The 15,952-nt window shown below is 49.5% G+C and overlaps 1 protein-coding gene across 4 annotated transcripts in view; it reads left to right on the plus strand.

Moving 5' to 3' along the window:
• The window catches only part of CUL1 (cullin 1), a 104,958-nt gene that overhangs the window by 87,175 nt on the left and 1,831 nt on the right, over positions 1-15,952 (plus strand). For all 4 annotated transcript variants that reach the window (XM_078438163.2, XM_078438167.2, XM_078438160.2 and 1 more), the window contains exons 10-20: positions 4,055-4,162; positions 4,251-4,357; positions 6,755-6,803; positions 7,174-7,305; positions 8,453-8,570; positions 9,689-9,765; positions 10,161-10,292; positions 11,289-11,381; positions 14,845-14,892; positions 14,972-15,054; positions 15,540-15,645. In XM_078438163.2, coding sequence (XP_078294289.1) covers positions 4,055-4,162; positions 4,251-4,357; positions 6,755-6,803; positions 7,174-7,305; positions 8,453-8,570; positions 9,689-9,765; positions 10,161-10,292; positions 11,289-11,381; positions 14,845-14,892; positions 14,972-15,054; positions 15,540-15,645 — 1,053 coding nt within the window. The remainder of the gene's footprint in view (positions 1-4,054; positions 4,163-4,250; positions 4,358-6,754; positions 6,804-7,173; positions 7,306-8,452; positions 8,571-9,688; positions 9,766-10,160; positions 10,293-11,288; positions 11,382-14,844; positions 14,893-14,971; positions 15,055-15,539; positions 15,646-15,952) is intronic.

A 15,952-nucleotide genomic window follows, 5' to 3' on the forward strand; every position in this document is an offset into this window, starting at 1 on the left:
CCTAGACAGAGCGAAGCCCCTCAGTGAGCATAAGCATGGCCCATTCTGAGAACCCAGAAGTCTGGTACGACTTGAGAAGAAGGGAAGGTGGCACAGGGAAAGTAAAAGGGTAGGCACCGGCTGGCCAGGCCAGGAGACCTTGAAAGCCATGTTAATGACACTGCCTTAGTCCTAGGGGCAAGAGGAAAGCAGGTCATGGTTGTAACAAACGCGAAATGGATACAATCAGATTTTTATTTTTTAAACGATCTGTATCACATAAAAGAGAGCTTAAAAGGAAGAAGAGTGTGAGTGTACGGCTAGGCCTGTTTGGGTGGTCAAACGCAAGATGGCATGGGTTGGTTCAGCTAGGGGCGGGGAGAAGAAGGCCTTAGGAACTTAGACTCTGAGGTACCGGTGTTTGTGCCCGATCATTGTTGATGCTGGATGATGGGTTCATGGAGTGTATTTTACTATTCTTTGTGATTTTGCGGAGATTTGAATTTGTCTACAATAAAACGTTGAAAGAAAGGAAATGGAAAGAGAGAGATCCAGAAGAGAGGCAGGTTCAGGGCGGAGACCGCGTCAGCTCTGACGTGTAGAGTTTGGGAACCCCATGAAACAGCCAAGGGCAAGTAGTGTGAGCTGAGTGGGGAAGTCTGGTCTGGGCTAGAAATAAATGTGACCGTCACTGGCATAATAAAGACAAGTGAGATCATGTAGGAGTTGGGTGACATCCCTCAGGGACGAGCCCTGAGAGGTGTCATGTTTCTTACGCGGAAAGCCCTCACGTACCATCCAGTAAACAGGTGGTCATAAATCAAAGCAGTTACTACTCCGTTAATTTTTTAAACACCAGAAGTTTGCAGGTTTCATGAAAAACATGCATTTGTTCTAGCTGCTCTGTCCTCTCTCCTCGCCTCTGTTGCGATGCGGTGGCCTCGGAAGCACCTCCCGTTCGCTCTGTATGACCCTGTGTGTTTCTGTCTTTGTCCATTCTTGCCAAGTTCCCAAGCGGCTTCTCTCAGGACTTCAGATTCCTAAGGCTGATGCTTCATACTTTACCCTCTGTGGGTTCCTGTCAGACCCTCTCTTCTCACCAGCGAGACTGCTGGCTGGGTCTCCTCCTGTAGTAGAAAGAAGCTTGGAATCGGAGTCCGAAGCCTTCTGTGTCCTAGGGGAGGATATGTCTCGTTGGTCTTTCCATGGGGGAATTCCTTGCTGGCAGTCAGTGGGACATTGATGTTTTTCCAAATTCTGAATCTGAGAAAAGTCGTTAAAGAACTCAGGAAAAGAGAGAACAGCATCATTCTCCTCCATGCGTGATGGTCCACACAGATACGTTCCTGGTTCGGAAGAGCCCACTAACGGCAAGGGCAGGGGGTGCTTACGGAGTCGGAGGTTAAGGCGGACGTCTCTGGGAACCATGGTGAATGCACATGCCGGAGAAGCAGCGGTCTGAAGGATCTTCTTTGTGGGTGATGCCGGGTTACAAATGGGTGTGCGCTCCCCTCTTACAAACAAGATACATGTTAGTATGTTTATATAGCATACGTCACGTAAATCCTTTTGAGTGGTGTTCCAAGAAATAGCACACGTTGGAGGCACAGTAAGTGCTTACGTTGGCAGTTTTGACATGTGATTCTCTGTAATGCTGTTGACCTTAACCTTGAATGTTACCTCATTCAAATACTACCCAACGACACTTACTGGCATTCTCCAGTGCTTGAATACTCACTGTAGGCTCAGGTTCTTTGTAAATACTTTTAACGGAAGAAATGCAAAGGAAAAACACATGCATGTTGTGAGGTCATTTGACATGAAATCAGAAAGCAATCTCAAACCCAGATGAGCAAAATGCAATATCCATTTCAGTGGCAAACCCAAGATTAAGTCAGGCAGATAGTATTTTTGTTGTTAAAAGAAGAAAATGAGTTTATACGAAATAAGATGTATGCCAATTGGAAGATGCCTTCGGAGGCAGTTGTGGATTAAACCCTGAGGGCAAAATGGGAGACATTTTTCCACATCTGGAATAGTTATCATGAAACAAGATTATCTGATGGGGCAGTCAATGCTGTGTTGTAACATTTTAAGGTAGATAATTTTTAGATCTTACATATATGTGATAGTAGCTTCCAGTATTTTAGGTAATTTTTATTTGGCAGTTATTTTGTGTTCCCTTTTTTTAAATTTTTTTTTTTTTTCAACGTTTTTTTATTTATTTGTGGGACAGAGAGAGACAGAGCATGAACGGGGGAGGGACAGAGAGAGAGGGAGACACAGAATCGGAAACAGGCTCCAGGCTCTGAGCCATCAGCCCAGAGCCTGACGCGGGGCTCGAACTCACGGACCGTGAGATCGTGACCTGGCTGAAGTCGGACGCTTAACTGACTGCGCCACCCAGGCGCCCCTTGTGTTCCCTTTTAACATTTTCTCTTACTAAATGTCTTAACAGGTAGAGGCCACTTTACATGTTGACGTTATAGTCTTGTCACAGTGTATTCATAGTAAGAATAAACTTTGCATTTTTGTTATATATTATTTTTTAACAGAGGACCTGTGAAACTCTTAGTCCAACCCTATCACAGGAGAACGATTTGATCTCAGTGCTTTCTCATTATTTTTTTAAAAAACATTATAAGATGGGGGCGCCTGGGTAGCTCATTCGGTTGAGCATCTGACTTCGGCCTAGGTCATGATCTTGCAGTTCGTGGGTCTGAGCCCCACGTCGGGCTCGCTGCTGTCAGCCTATCAGTACAGAGCCCACTTTGGATCCTCTGTCCCCTTCTCTCTGCCCCACTGCCACTTGCGCTGTGCCCCAAATAAATAAATGTATATATTTTTAAAGTATTACAAGATACAGAATAATTAAATTTGGGGAATTCTGGTTTCTCATCCCTGAATCCTGAGAATTCCTATCTGTCAGAAATTTGCAGTCACCTGCCGCCATTTAAGCACCCCACCCTCGGGCCTCCTGTTTGTGAAGGGCCAGCCTTCAGTGCCCTCCTGGCACAAGCCGTCTGTCCATGGTGCTGCCTGTCCGCACCACCCCTCCTCCTACTGGTCCCGGTCCTCCAGGCCTTGTCCCTTCTCAGATCCGAGGAGATGCTGGCTCAGGAGTCAGGCTGCCTGGGGTCCGGCCTGACTGCCATCCCTAAAGCCCTTGGCCAGATGCCTGACTGACTTAGTTTTTTCACCTGTCAAGTGGGAATGCAGACAACACTGACCTCATAGTGCGGTTGTGACTGTCCCCTTGTGGGACTTGGCACCACGACTTGCAGTGAGTCCCCAGCATCAGCCGTTCTGTGGTTATCACTGAGGCTGGTCTCCATTGTATCCCTGTCCCCACCCTCCCCTCCGTCTTCCCCACCCTCCTGTCTTCCTTGTGTGTCATTCCCAGGGCCTTTCCTGTGGCTCATCTTTCCATTGCATTCCTGTTACTTGTTTCTTTGTCCAGAGCTCCCACGTGCCCACCCTGCCGAATCCAACCCCCCCCCCCCCCCCCGCAACGTGCCCTGCCTATCTCCTGGGCCCTGGCCTGTCCCATCCAGTCCTGCGATGTGGTGGCGTGTGTGAGTCAGACCTTCTTCTCCGCCTCGTCTGACTCTCACACCCTTGCCTGCAATTCCTCCGACCTTAACCCTGTGCTGTTCTCACATCTGCCCAGCCAATTGCAGGATAACCGGCTGATTACTGAGCTTACTGGCTGATCGGTTCGCCCAGCAAAGTCCAGAATTTGAATTTTTAACAGCAGCAAAATGGGCTAAGCAGACTATCACTTTGAGAAATTTTGTTTTCTGTGATCCTTTCGAATTTTCAAATAATTTGAGAAATCACTTTTATACAAAGCTTGAAATCAGTATTTAATTTCAAGCATGGGAATGTATTTTATTTTGTATCTGTAAACAAAATGCCTTATGTGTTTTGATGATGGAACCAGAACTATTCTTAGTCTTATTCGTTGGCATCTATGAAGCAATTTCTAAACCTTACGGAATATTTTATAGTAGCCCATTAATATACCATTTAATCCCCAGTAACCAGCTTTTGTTTCTGTTTTCCCCCACTGGAGGACCCCAAAATGTATGTACAGACAGTGTTGGATGTTCACAAAAAATACAATGCCCTGGTGATGTCGGCGTTCAACAACGATGCTGGTTTCGTGGCTGCACTTGACAAGGTGGGTGTGTCAGAAGGAGTCTCTCCTGCGATGCAGGTCGGGGGGGGGGGGCGGCGTGGCCTCTGACCGTGTTTTGTGTGCTCCACAGGCCTGTGGTCGCTTCATCAACAACAACGCAGTTACCAAAATGGCCCAGTCGTCCAGTAAATCCCCCGAGCTGCTGGCTCGATACTGCGACTCCTTGTTGAAGAAAAGGTATTAAGTGACATTGTGTTTTATTCTTAGTAAATCTATTTAAACTCTCAGCTTATATATGAGGAATTGAACTTTATATTACGTTTTACTTCTGTTGTAATTTTTGTACCTTTGAGAAAATACTTCAAACCTAATACATCTTCCTTGTCTCTTTGAAAGATACTTCAAGTCCTATACTCTAGGCCCAGTTCATCTTTTTTTAATGTCACCGTTGGGTTGGCTTTGAGAAATGCAAGCAGTGTGGCCCCTTTAGCTGAACCCAGTTCCGTGGGCGGGCCGAGCGGTGGTTACAAGGGCGGAAAGGACGCGGGAAGTCAGCGTGTCTCGTGTGCTCCCCGGTTCTCTGGGCCCAGCTCGCTTGTGTTTCCGGGCAAGGCTGCTTCGGGAGCTCCCACTGGCCGTTCCTGACACGAGACTCAGCGCTACTCTGGCACTTGCGTTGTCGTGTGCGCTTCTAACGTTGATCTTCGCTTAATGAGTTTGTTTTATTGCCATTCTCTGTTTTCTCTACGTTTTTTAAGTTTATGTATGTACGTAATCTCTACACCTCGCATGGGGCTCCAACTCATGACCCTGAGCTCAAGGGTGGTGGGCTCTTCGACTGAGCCAGCCAGGGGCCCCTCGTGCTCTTTGTATTCCAGCCGCCAGGTTTCTCACCTGCTCTTCTTCCTGCTCGGAGTGTGTGTGTGTGTGTGTGTGTGTGTGTGTGTGTGTGTGTGCGCGCGCGTGCAGGTGTAGTGAGAGCTAGAAGCACGACCGGCGTGGGTCTCTCTGTGCCTTGTGCTTCCAGAATTCCGGGTTTTGCGCGTCTCTTTGGGTGTTCTTAGCTTCTCGTTTCTCGTTCATTTGGACGGCTCCTCTCGCTTTGGAAGCGCTCAAGGCTTGTCTCACTTTTCCAGAGATCTCTCGGCAAATGCTGCTGCAGGCGTTGTCCGCGCTTCCACGCGGTCCTGGTTTTGATGTTAACGTACTAGCTCTCAAGAGCTTGCGTAGCCCCCTTGCGAAAAGACGGAGAACGCCCGCCCGTACCGAGAAAAACACTGCGAACAAGTCTCCCCTAGAGTAGAGTCGGGGAAATCTTAAGTCAAATGTTAGCAAGCTAAATTTATCAGGGAACTAAGAATAATTCTCCAGAACACAGTAGCTTTCTAGCGATGGCTCAGTGGTGGCAAATTTAACGTAACTTACTGTGTTAACGACTGTGTGGTCTTCCTGACAGACATGGGGAAACCTTCGATGAGGTCACTAGATAGCTCTTGAACTTTGCCAGAAAGCCATTTCCCCAAGGCCAGTGAGAATGGAGTATTCGGGGAGTTTCCTCTGTTTCTTGCAGTGCTGGTCAATGTAGTATTTAGCAGTTCTAGTCAGATCCGTGCAGGTATTCTTTCCAGGAATAAACATGGACTTCACATTGGAATGCCTCTTCTGACCTGCTGTTAACTTTTTTTTTCTTTAGGCTATTACATAAAAATCTTCAGTGTTTTTTAATTACATGTTTTAGTAGGCCCTCATTTCGTTTGGCACTTGTCCCTTTATGCATTGCCTTTTCCTAAGGGGCCCTCATCAAGTCTCTTGCTATGTTGTAATTGAGGCTGGGGCAGCAGACAGACGGCAGGCCGCTGGGAGCACCACGTCCGTGAGCACACGCTCCTCCCGAGTGAAAGGGGCCAGAAGAGAGGCTCTCCCGCAGGGGGCAGTGGCCCCGGCCTGGCCCTGTGAAGAGGGGGGCTGGGTTTTCTGAGCCACGTGTTCTTAGGTAGAGGCACCTCTCCAGAGCTTGGTTGGTGGCTGGATCGTTCGATGTAAATTTATGGGGAATCTGTCTATGAGGGACTGGTAGACCCTGAAAAATTGCATTTACCCTGAAGTAACCTTTCAGTTAATACTTGTTCATAGAATAGAATGAATCAATCGGTTGTTAAAGACAACTCTCTGTTGTGTAGGCATAACCCCAGAGGAGGGTGGTGCTTTAGTGCTTGAGATCCTTTCATTATCTTTAATGTTTAGGCCACTCAAAAACTAAATGCCTTTTTCATTTTTTTCAAAGTTAGAGCATATTGGAGAAGGCCGTCGGCTTTTATTTATTTGTATTTAAATAGATTATCTGAAAGGAAAACTTGAATGTCTGGGGGAGCTTTTTATAAGTGTCTTCCGTTGCTTTTCATCTTGGATGTCGATTATTTTGTGAGCGGGTTCTTCCGCGATAGTTTCAGCGTAAGATCGCCACACAGCCGTAGGTAAGACAACTTTGCCTCTGTCTTCACGTGTTCATCTGGACAGAACTGAGTGTTCGAGTGTTCACAGCCACATTCTGTTGTGTTAGCCGAGTGGTGCTTGCTCATTAACAACTGTTGGCTGATGTGTTTGAGAACAGTATGCCTTCTTTTTACATTTCAGTTCCAAGAACCCAGAAGAAGCAGAGCTAGAAGACACCCTCAACCAAGTGGTAAGGCGCTTGCTAACGCACCGTTCCCGGTAGCCTTGTCTCTGCAGCTTTTAAGGTTATTGGTACAGGGTGTCTGGAATGTGAAAAGTCATTGGGTCATTTATTTTGCTTTGAATCTGTGGTTTTACTCCCTAAACTGAGTCATGAATTTTAGCGTTTGTACTTTCCTCATTAGTGCCGAGTCTAGACCAAGTTAATGTGGTTTCAGTGGTTGACAAAAATATTTCAAGACTACGGGTGGTATTTGTAGCCGTCTTAAACGTTGGCACACAGGCCGGACAAAACAAAGCACGCGTGTCAGCTGCCGGCGTGTGTTCGGTGACTGTGGCTTTTCAGTGCACTAAGTGTGCTCTCTCGGTGACTTCACTAGATGGTGGTCTTCAAGTATATAGAGGATAAAGACGTGTTCCAGAAATTCTATGCAAAGATGCTGGCCAAAAGACTCGTACATCAGAACAGTGCCAGTGATGATGCCGAAGCAAGCATGATCTCTAAATTAAAGGTAAATTTCATCATTTCTGGGGAAAAAAAAAAGTTTTTAAATCGCTGTGAAAGATTTTCATTGTCCCAGGTTGTCGTCGGTGGCCTGTAGCTAATGGAGTTCGAACGGCACGGGCTGTCCTGGGCCCCGCATGCTTTGCTGACCATCCGCCCCGCCCTCGGGGGCCCCTCGGTTCTGTTGGCCGGGCTGTGCTGCACTGGCCACCGGAGCGCCTGCTGGTTCCCACCCCCCCCCCCCACCTCCCCCCGAACTGCTCCAGTGGCTCAGCCCACACGTGTGTTTGGTCGACTTTGCGTTGGCGGGTGTTTTGTTTTGCTCCGGGTTTAGTTCGCATCCTCAGTGGTCACATCCTCAGTGGTCGCATCCTCAGGAGGACAGAAGGCATCGGACTCCACCGTTGAGCACCTGTTTTCTCATTCAGCCACCTCTGCCCTCTGCCCGCTCTTGTTTCGGTGCCTCCTGGCCTGCCAGGCGCTGTCACGTGTCTGAGACCTGAAATGACTGTTGTGTGGGTAGCTAATTCTGCTCAAGCTGTCGTAACAAAATACCGCAGACTAGGGGCTTGAACCACCCAGGTCTATCCTCCCAGTTCTGGAGGCGGGGAGGACCAAGGTCGAGGGGCCGGCTGAGTCCGTTTCTGGTGAGGACTCCCTTCCCAACCTGGTGACGGCCACCTTCTCGCCGTGTCCTCACGTGGCAGGCAGAGAGCACGCTGGTCCCTTGTTACACGGGCACTAATCCCATCACGAGGATCCCATCCTCGTGACTCCATCTAAACGTAATCATTTCCTCACGACCCCGCCTCCAGATACCATCACACTGGGGGTTAGGGCTCTAGCGCCGGAGTTTGGGGGGCACACGTGTCAGCTGATCACAGTGGGTAAGAGTAGTAAACAAAGTATGTCCTCTTCGCATTCCATTAGAGATCCTTGCTCTTAGGTGCTCAGATGATACTTACTGTGTGAATAGTAGCCTACTGGTTTGAATCTGCACATACTGATGCTGTGAGATGTGGTTCAGTGTTACTAGCTTCAGTAGTCATTTTCTACGGTTAAGCCTATGTCGTGTGTGATTTCCGTCAGATTCCCTTATATACACTTCTGTTTCTAATAGAAATTAATGAGACGGTTGTCTGGGTTCATTTCAGCAAGCTTGTGGTTTTGAATATACCTCTAAACTTCAGCGGATGTTTCAAGACATTGGTGTGAGCAAAGATTTGAATGAGCAGTTCAAAAAGCACCTGACGAACTCAGAACCGCTAGACTGTGAGTACCCACGTGTTTATGAGCTGTTTTTGCAGGCAGTGTTCTTCGGGAAGTCCGTGTCCTTTGTGGCAGGCGACAGAGATGACAGAGTGTGGTGGTGCTTTATCGGGGATTCAAGGACGGACAGACAGCAAGTGCCACCTCCCGGATGGTCTTCCTGAGTCGCGTGTGAGCCTAGGAGATGACCGTCCTCTCCCAGGGGACCCAGGGCTGTGCCCTGGGCTTTTCCACTTGCTGGTGTGGCCACCCCACCCAGGATATCTGCCAGCTCAGGGCTCCACACGGTTTAATACTTCATAAATTTCTTTAACCTTAGTTGGGATCAGTTCTTGCCTTTTTTTTTTTTTTGGTAAATTATAAGAGACTGACTTGGTGTATAGATTACAGAGTCAAACTAACCAAAGGCTCCATGGCTCCCGATCGCAACAGCGCCAGGACTCGCTCCCAGGGCCGCGCCCGCCCCCCGTCAGGTCTGCTCTGGGGGATGTTGGCGGATGATGCAGACATCATTACTTGTTAATGTTGTCTTTTCACATGAAAAATGCGAATTTCATTTCTCCCCAAAGCTGAAGCGCTATTCCACTGTTAAACTGGCAATTCTGCCAGTGAGCTCGTCAGCTATTGGTACTGATGAGACTTTTGTTCTCATTTAGTTTGTGTTACGTGTAGTGTTGGGGGGGGCGGTGGTGTCGGCAATAGTGGGTATACAGGAAACACGCCGAAGGTAGCTGTTCACGTCTGGGGATTTTGCTTCCTGAGTTGCGGCTGCCGCGGTGTCCGTGCCCGGCGAGCTGGGGGCGCCTGAGCAGACCCCAGGCCGGCAGGGCGCTGACGCACGGGAAGCGGGGCGGGCATCTGATGTCGTAGCTCTGAGCTGGAGGCAGAACGAAAACTGCCCCTGTTTAGAGGAAAAGAGTTTCTGTTTCTTTGACCTTTCACTAATTTTCACGGAGTAAAATCATTTAACTGAAATACGTCCGGTTCTTAATTTCCTACTGAAGCAGAGTGTTTTCATTCGGTGTGTTTCTTTGAATACGAAGCAGTCCGCGTTTATTCGAACGGCAGCATCTTTCAGTGTGTGGGACTAACCGTGTTCCTGCCTTTTCACCCCGCCTCAGTGGACTTCAGCATCCAGGTGCTAAGCTCCGGGTCGTGGCCCTTCCAGCAGTCCTGCACGTTCGCCTTGCCGTCAGAGGTGAGGGCGGCTCCGTCTCGTGTTCTGCTAGTGCCCGACGGAACGCAGAGGGCGGGCAGGGCCGGGTGTCCGGAGGCCGGCCTCCTCCGCGCCAGCCCACACGGCCGGCGAGCTGGCTCACGGACACGGAGCCTCGTCGGTGCTCTGCCGAGCCCCGTGGCGGTGGCCACCTGCCTGACCGTTAGAGTGCGTTTCCGCGTTCTCCTCTCATGCCTCAACCAGTGCGCCTTGCGAGAGTCACGCCCCCCACCCCCACCCCCCGCCGTTCGGGTTTCACGTTTATGTAGTGAGCGTTTTGTACCGTACGTTTGGAGGTGTGTTTATGTGGAAGCGCTGACTGTGACTACGGACTGGGGTGAGATACGTATTCCACACAGTGCTATCCTTTTATCCAGCTGGAACGCAGTTATCAGCGATTCACAGCTTTTTACGCTAGCCGTCACAGTGGCAGAAAACTGACCTGGCTGTATCAGCTGTCCAAAGGAGAATTGGTAACCAACTGCTTCAAAAATCGATACACTTTGCAGGTAAGATCACCCTCTGTTTCAGAATATATATATTTTTTTTTTTAATTTTTTTTTTTAACGTTTATTTATTTTTGAGACAGAGAGAGACAGAGCATGAACAGGGGAGGGGCAGAGAGAGAGGGAGACACAGAATCGGAATATATTTTTTTAGTCTAAATGAGGATAAGACAAGTTGTAGAAATCGGAATCCAGTGATTCGTGCGTCAGAATCTAGGGTCGAGCTTCCGGCAAAGGGCGGTTCTCAGAGTCAGAGGAGTTCGGACGCTTTCCCGCTGAGGGGCAGGTGATACACCGATGCCTCAGTTTTATTCTCCATAAAATGGGGGTGCCAGTGCTTATACCTTGGAAGTGATGTGAAGATTAAGTAAAATAATGTGTTTAATAAGCATTTGGCACAGATCCTGCCCAATGCACACCACGTAGCTCAAAAAGCCAGAGTTTCCTGTACTGAATTACGACGATAGCCCTTTTCCTTTGGCAAAGCAGTTTCCTACTAATATTGACCCTCGGTGCTCTCGGCAGCACTGACTACTAAGTGATAAGAACTACGTGACTCCCGTTTCAGTTCTACAGGAGAAGCTGAGGCCCAGGGTAATTGTAGCGGCCTTCTCGAGATCCCGGTGTATATGTGGCAGAGGGAGGGTGTCCGTTAGGGTCTCTTCCCCTAAAGAGGATTTGTGTGTTTTATGCGTGCTTATGTAAATGAGTGTGGATGCATAAATAGTGTGTATTTGCGTAGACAAAACGTCGTAGAAGAAAGTTCCAAATTATTTTAACCTTCGAAAGGCGGTAAGTGACGTCTTTCGGGAGAGCGGTGCGTCTTGGTGGAGCTGTGACGCTTTGTGTTCTCTTTTAAATAGATCTGCTTTCTGTTGTGCGTGTTTTGCAAGAATTTGTTTCATACGTAACTTCTTCAGCCTTAAGCTGTGTATTTTTGGAGGCTTTTCCACGCATTTAAATTCCGTTTCTCTTTCTCTTATATGGGGGGCCTCGAAGGCATCCACCTTCCAGATGGCGATCCTGCTTCAGTACAACACGGAAGACGCGTATGCTGTGCAGCAGCTGACTGACAGCACTCAGATCAAAATGGTACCTTCCCGTTACTTGGTCCCTGTGACGTGTCCAGTTCCCGTCTCCTCTTGTGAGCATTGAAGGGAGGGGGTGGGGAGACGGCGCGGAGGTCTCTGATTTCACACGGATGCACAAGACCTGCTTTCGCACGTTCGTTTAACCCAGCGTTAACCCTCTTCCCAACTAAGCTTTTCCTTGGAGGCTTAAACGTCACTTGATTACAGTGTCTTTCTTCCTGTTTATTGGCCGTATTTTTTATTGAGCTGTATTTCACGTACATAAAATTCAGCATCTTAAAGTAGACAGTTGAGTGTTTTTTCACGAGGTCGTACAGCCACCATCGCTGTCTCGATTCCCGAACACGCCTGTCATCCCGAAAAGAGACCCGTTAGCCGTTAGCAGGAACTACCCTCTGCTCCTCTCCTCAGCCGCTGAGCCCCATTAACTTACTTCCTGTCTCTCCGGATTTGCCCACTCTGGGCTCTTCACGATAATGGCGTCAGAGCGTGTGTGCCTTTGACTTGGCATGTTTCCAGGGTTTCTCCACGTGATGGCATGTATGTTTCATTCTGTTTCCGGCTGAAATACATTCCAGCATCTGCATGGACCACGTTATGTTGACCCGCTCATCAGTTGGTGGGCCTTGGGGTTGTTTCTACGTGTGGTTATTGGGAATAATAGTGCTCTGCGCATTCACATGCGCGTCTCTGTAAGAACCTGTTTTCAGTTTTCTTGGGTGGATGCCAAGGACTGGAACGTTCGAGTCGTGACAGATTTAACTTCCGAGCCACTGCCAGGCACCAGTTCACGTGCACACCACCAGCAGTACGGAAGGGCCCCCCCGACCCTGGCTTCCTTTCTTTACGGCTATTATGGCCTAGTGGGTATGACGTAATCCCTCGTCGGTAGTTTGATTTGCATTTCTCCAACAGCTGATGACGTTGAGTGTCTTTTTGTGTTCTTCCTGGCCGTTTATATCTATTCTTTGGAGAGATGTCTATTCAGACGCTCTGCCCATGCCCATTTTTTGTTTGGGCTGCCCTTACCGTTGAGTTGTAAGAATTCGTTATATATTGTGTACCCAGAGCCCCTTTTTCTTTTGTCGTGCATGCCTTTAGGGTCAGGTCTAAGGAGCCGGTGCCTGATTCAGGGTTAGAGACGTCTTTCCCCATTGATTGGGACTGCCCTGTTGAAAATCAGATGGCCGTAGGTGAATGGGCTAATTTCTGGATTCTTCGTTCTTTTCCTTCCGGTGATCTGTAGTTCTTTAAACCACAGTGCCTTGTTTGCGGTTATTTTGTAGCAAGTTTTGAAACAGAGACCTCCAGCTTTGTTCTTTGTCAAAATAGTGTTGGCTCCTCTGGGTCTCTTGCATTTCCATGTGAATTTCGGAATTAGCTGGTCTGTGCCCGCAAGAAGGCAGCTGCTGCTGTGATAGAGACGCATCGAAGCTTTGGGCTGCTTTGGGGGGTGTCCCCGTCCTGCCAGCGGGGCCTTCCAGTACGTGGCGTGAGCGGCTTTCTCTTTATGTAGGTTGTGTTTCATTCCTTCATTTCGTTCACGTGTTTCACTTTTGAGTGTGTAAGCCTGCGCTTTGGTTAAATTTATTCCTAAGTGTTGTGTTTGGTACTTTTGGAAACGGAATTGTTGATTTTAATTGATTATTGCGTATTGATTTTATATGTTGCAACCTGGCTGAACTTTTTTTTTTTTTTTTGAGGCTTCTTTAGGGGTTTTACAGTATCATGTCATCTGCAGATACAGCTAGTTTTACTTCTTCCTTTCCCTATTTGGATGCCTTTTATTTTTTCTTCTTGCCTGATTGTTCTGGGTGGAATTTCCCACGCAGTGTTGACTAGAGGTGGTGAGAACAGGCACCCTTGTCTTGTTCCTGACCTTGGGGGAAAGCTTCAGTTTGTTACTATTAAGGGTGACAATCGCTGTAGGTTTTTCTTAGGTTCCCTTTATTAAAGAAGCTCCCTTCTAGCCTTGTTTTTTTTTTTTTAATCTTTCCATGATGAAAGAGTGTTGCATTTTGTTCAACTGCTTTTTCTGCTCTGTCGAGGTAAAAATATGCTTTTTGTCTATTAATATGGTGTGTTATAGTCATTGCTTTTCTTACATTGCCACCCTTGCCTTCTTGGGGTAAACCCCACTTGGGCATGTATATGATATTCTTTATGTGCTGGGCTTGGTTTGCTAGTATTTTCTTGAGGAAGTTTACATCTACATTCATAGGAATGTTATCGGTCTGTTGTTCTCTTGGGATGTTTTTGTCTGGTTTTGCTGACAGGGTAACACTGGCCTTATTGAATGTCACTTAGGGAAGTATTTATTTTTTAAGTTTGTTTATTTATTTTGAGAGAGAGCAAGCAGGGAAGGGTCAGAGGAGAGGGAGAAGCCCAAGCAGGCTCCAGGCTGCCAGCACAGAGCCCGATGTGGGGGCTCGAACTCATGAACCGTGAGGTCATGACCTGAGCCGAAACCCAGAGCCAGACAGCAGAGCGACTGAGCCACCCAGGGGCCTCAGGAAAGGGTTTATTTTTTGATGATGCTTCAAGTCAGTCCAGAGTCCATCTTCAAATTCTAATGACAGGGTGAATTTGCCCCTTTGTGTGTAAGAGTCTGTCTCATCTGGTCAGGAGGGCTGGACTCAGGTGGAGGCTCAGGCCGCCCTCGGCCCCACCCCACGGGGCTGACAGGGCCATTGGCCTTGGCCTCCGAGCTCAGCGCTCCCCTCGTCAGGTCGGGCTCGGAAGTGCGGCCTCTGGTGGCAGCGGCCGGCAGTGCCCCAGACCTGCGGGGGGGGGGGGGGGGGGGGCGGGGCGCGGGGTGTTTGAATCTGGGCTGGTCACGTGACCAGAATGGGTGTCCGTGAAGGGCGGGGGGTGTTCCGTGCACCGGGGTAGGAGGTATGGGGTGCGTCTGGGGGACTGAAGTTGGGCAGGTGGTGGTGTCCACGTCACGGGGTCACAGAGTTGGAGGAGGCCGAGACCCGCCACCTGCGTTTACAGGCGAGGAATTGGCCGGCGGCCCCGCGTGGCGCCTAGGGCTCCCCGCAGGAGGTGGAGAACGGGGTCGGCCGCCGCCGAGTCCGTCGTGTCCGTGAGCAGCGTCCTCCGCCGTCGTGCGGGAGCCCTCGGACGTTGCTTTTGTGGTGACCGTGTCCAGGATGGACGGACAGGTTCCTGTAGGTTTAAGTGACGAGATCAGCGTGGCTTGTAACGTTTGTAACCGAATCGGCAGTTTTTACCACGAGGTGGTCAGAGCCACAGAGGGGTTGGCTTCCCTTTGACGAGTAGGCGCTGGCGGTAGTGAACTTAGGGGACCTCCTAGTCACCACCTCCTTCTCCCTGGGTGGGTACATTCTCCTGTCTGGGGGGGACTCCTGTGTTCCTGCCAAAAATCAACCATGTGGTTGTGTGTGTGTGGTTTGTATTGCAAAGAAAAATGCAACTTACCTTTTTCTCTTCAATTGCAGGACATTTTGGCACAAGTCCTACAGATTTTATTGAAGTCGAAGTTACTGGTATGTCTGTGCACGTTCCATGTTGAGCTAGACGAGAGCCTTTTCCTGAGATGATGTGGTAACAGCTGTTGTCCTGTAGGTTCTGGAAGATGAGAACGCGAACGTTGATGAGGTGGAATTGAAGCCAGACACCTTAATCAAATTGTATCTCGGTTATAAAAAGTAAGGAAAATCTGCCAGGTGGATGGTCCTGGACCACAGACTCGTCCCCTCGCGTCCGTGCGGACGGAGGCTGGGCACGGCGTGGGCCTCGGTCGTCTGCCGCTTGCCTCCGGTTCCGTGTCTGGCGGTTTCTCCACTGGGCAAGCGTCCCCTTAAATGGCTGGCCGGGGACCTTTGGGCCTCTGTCTGTCCCAGTGCCTCGAGTTTGTCTCATTTGATGAAATTTGGGAGAGCGGATGGAGGCACTGGCTCTCCCGTGACACGGGTGGCCTGTTACCGGCCGGGCAGGAAGCCACCGAGTGGCGGCAGCCTGCTGGGGGCCGAGCTTCTCACATAGGTGGAAACTACCGCGGGGGGTGGGGGGGCCGGCCAGTGGTACGTGGGGACGGGGCTCGGGTAGCAGAGGCTTCTTAAAGGTCACACACGGGCCTTGAGCACCTGTCCTTTAAAGCGACAGCGATCGGTCTCCTCTTTTTTCCCGGCAGTAAGAAGTTAAGGGTTAACATCAACGTGCCGATGAAAACCGAACAGAAGCAGGAACAAGAGACCACACACAAAAATATCGAGGAGGACCGCAAGCTGCTGATTCAGGTGACTTGGGGCCCGCGCGGGGTGGCGACCCCTCACAGAGAGTGACGCCGCTCTGACGCCCCGCGTGGGTCGTGGGGTGGCTGGGACTTGGGAGCGGGTGCGGGGACGGTGACGGGCCCCGAGTGGAGCAGAGGAAGGAAGCGGATGGACGCAGAGAACGTGGCGAGTTCGCGTCCGACGGGGCAGGGGAGGGGGGTCACAGCGAGGCAGCTTCTGCGGCTCTGCAGACTCGTGTTTTCTCCCCCCCCTTCCTCTCTATAAAAATGAATTTTTTAATTGACATCCAAGTTAGCCGATAGTGCAACAG

This window comes from Panthera onca, chromosome A2 (genome assembly GCF_046562875.1).
Source record: "Panthera onca isolate mPanOnc1 chromosome A2, mPanOnc1 haplotype 2, whole genome shotgun sequence".
In the NCBI taxonomy this organism is placed as follows: Eukaryota; Metazoa; Chordata; class Mammalia; order Carnivora; family Felidae; genus Panthera; species Panthera onca.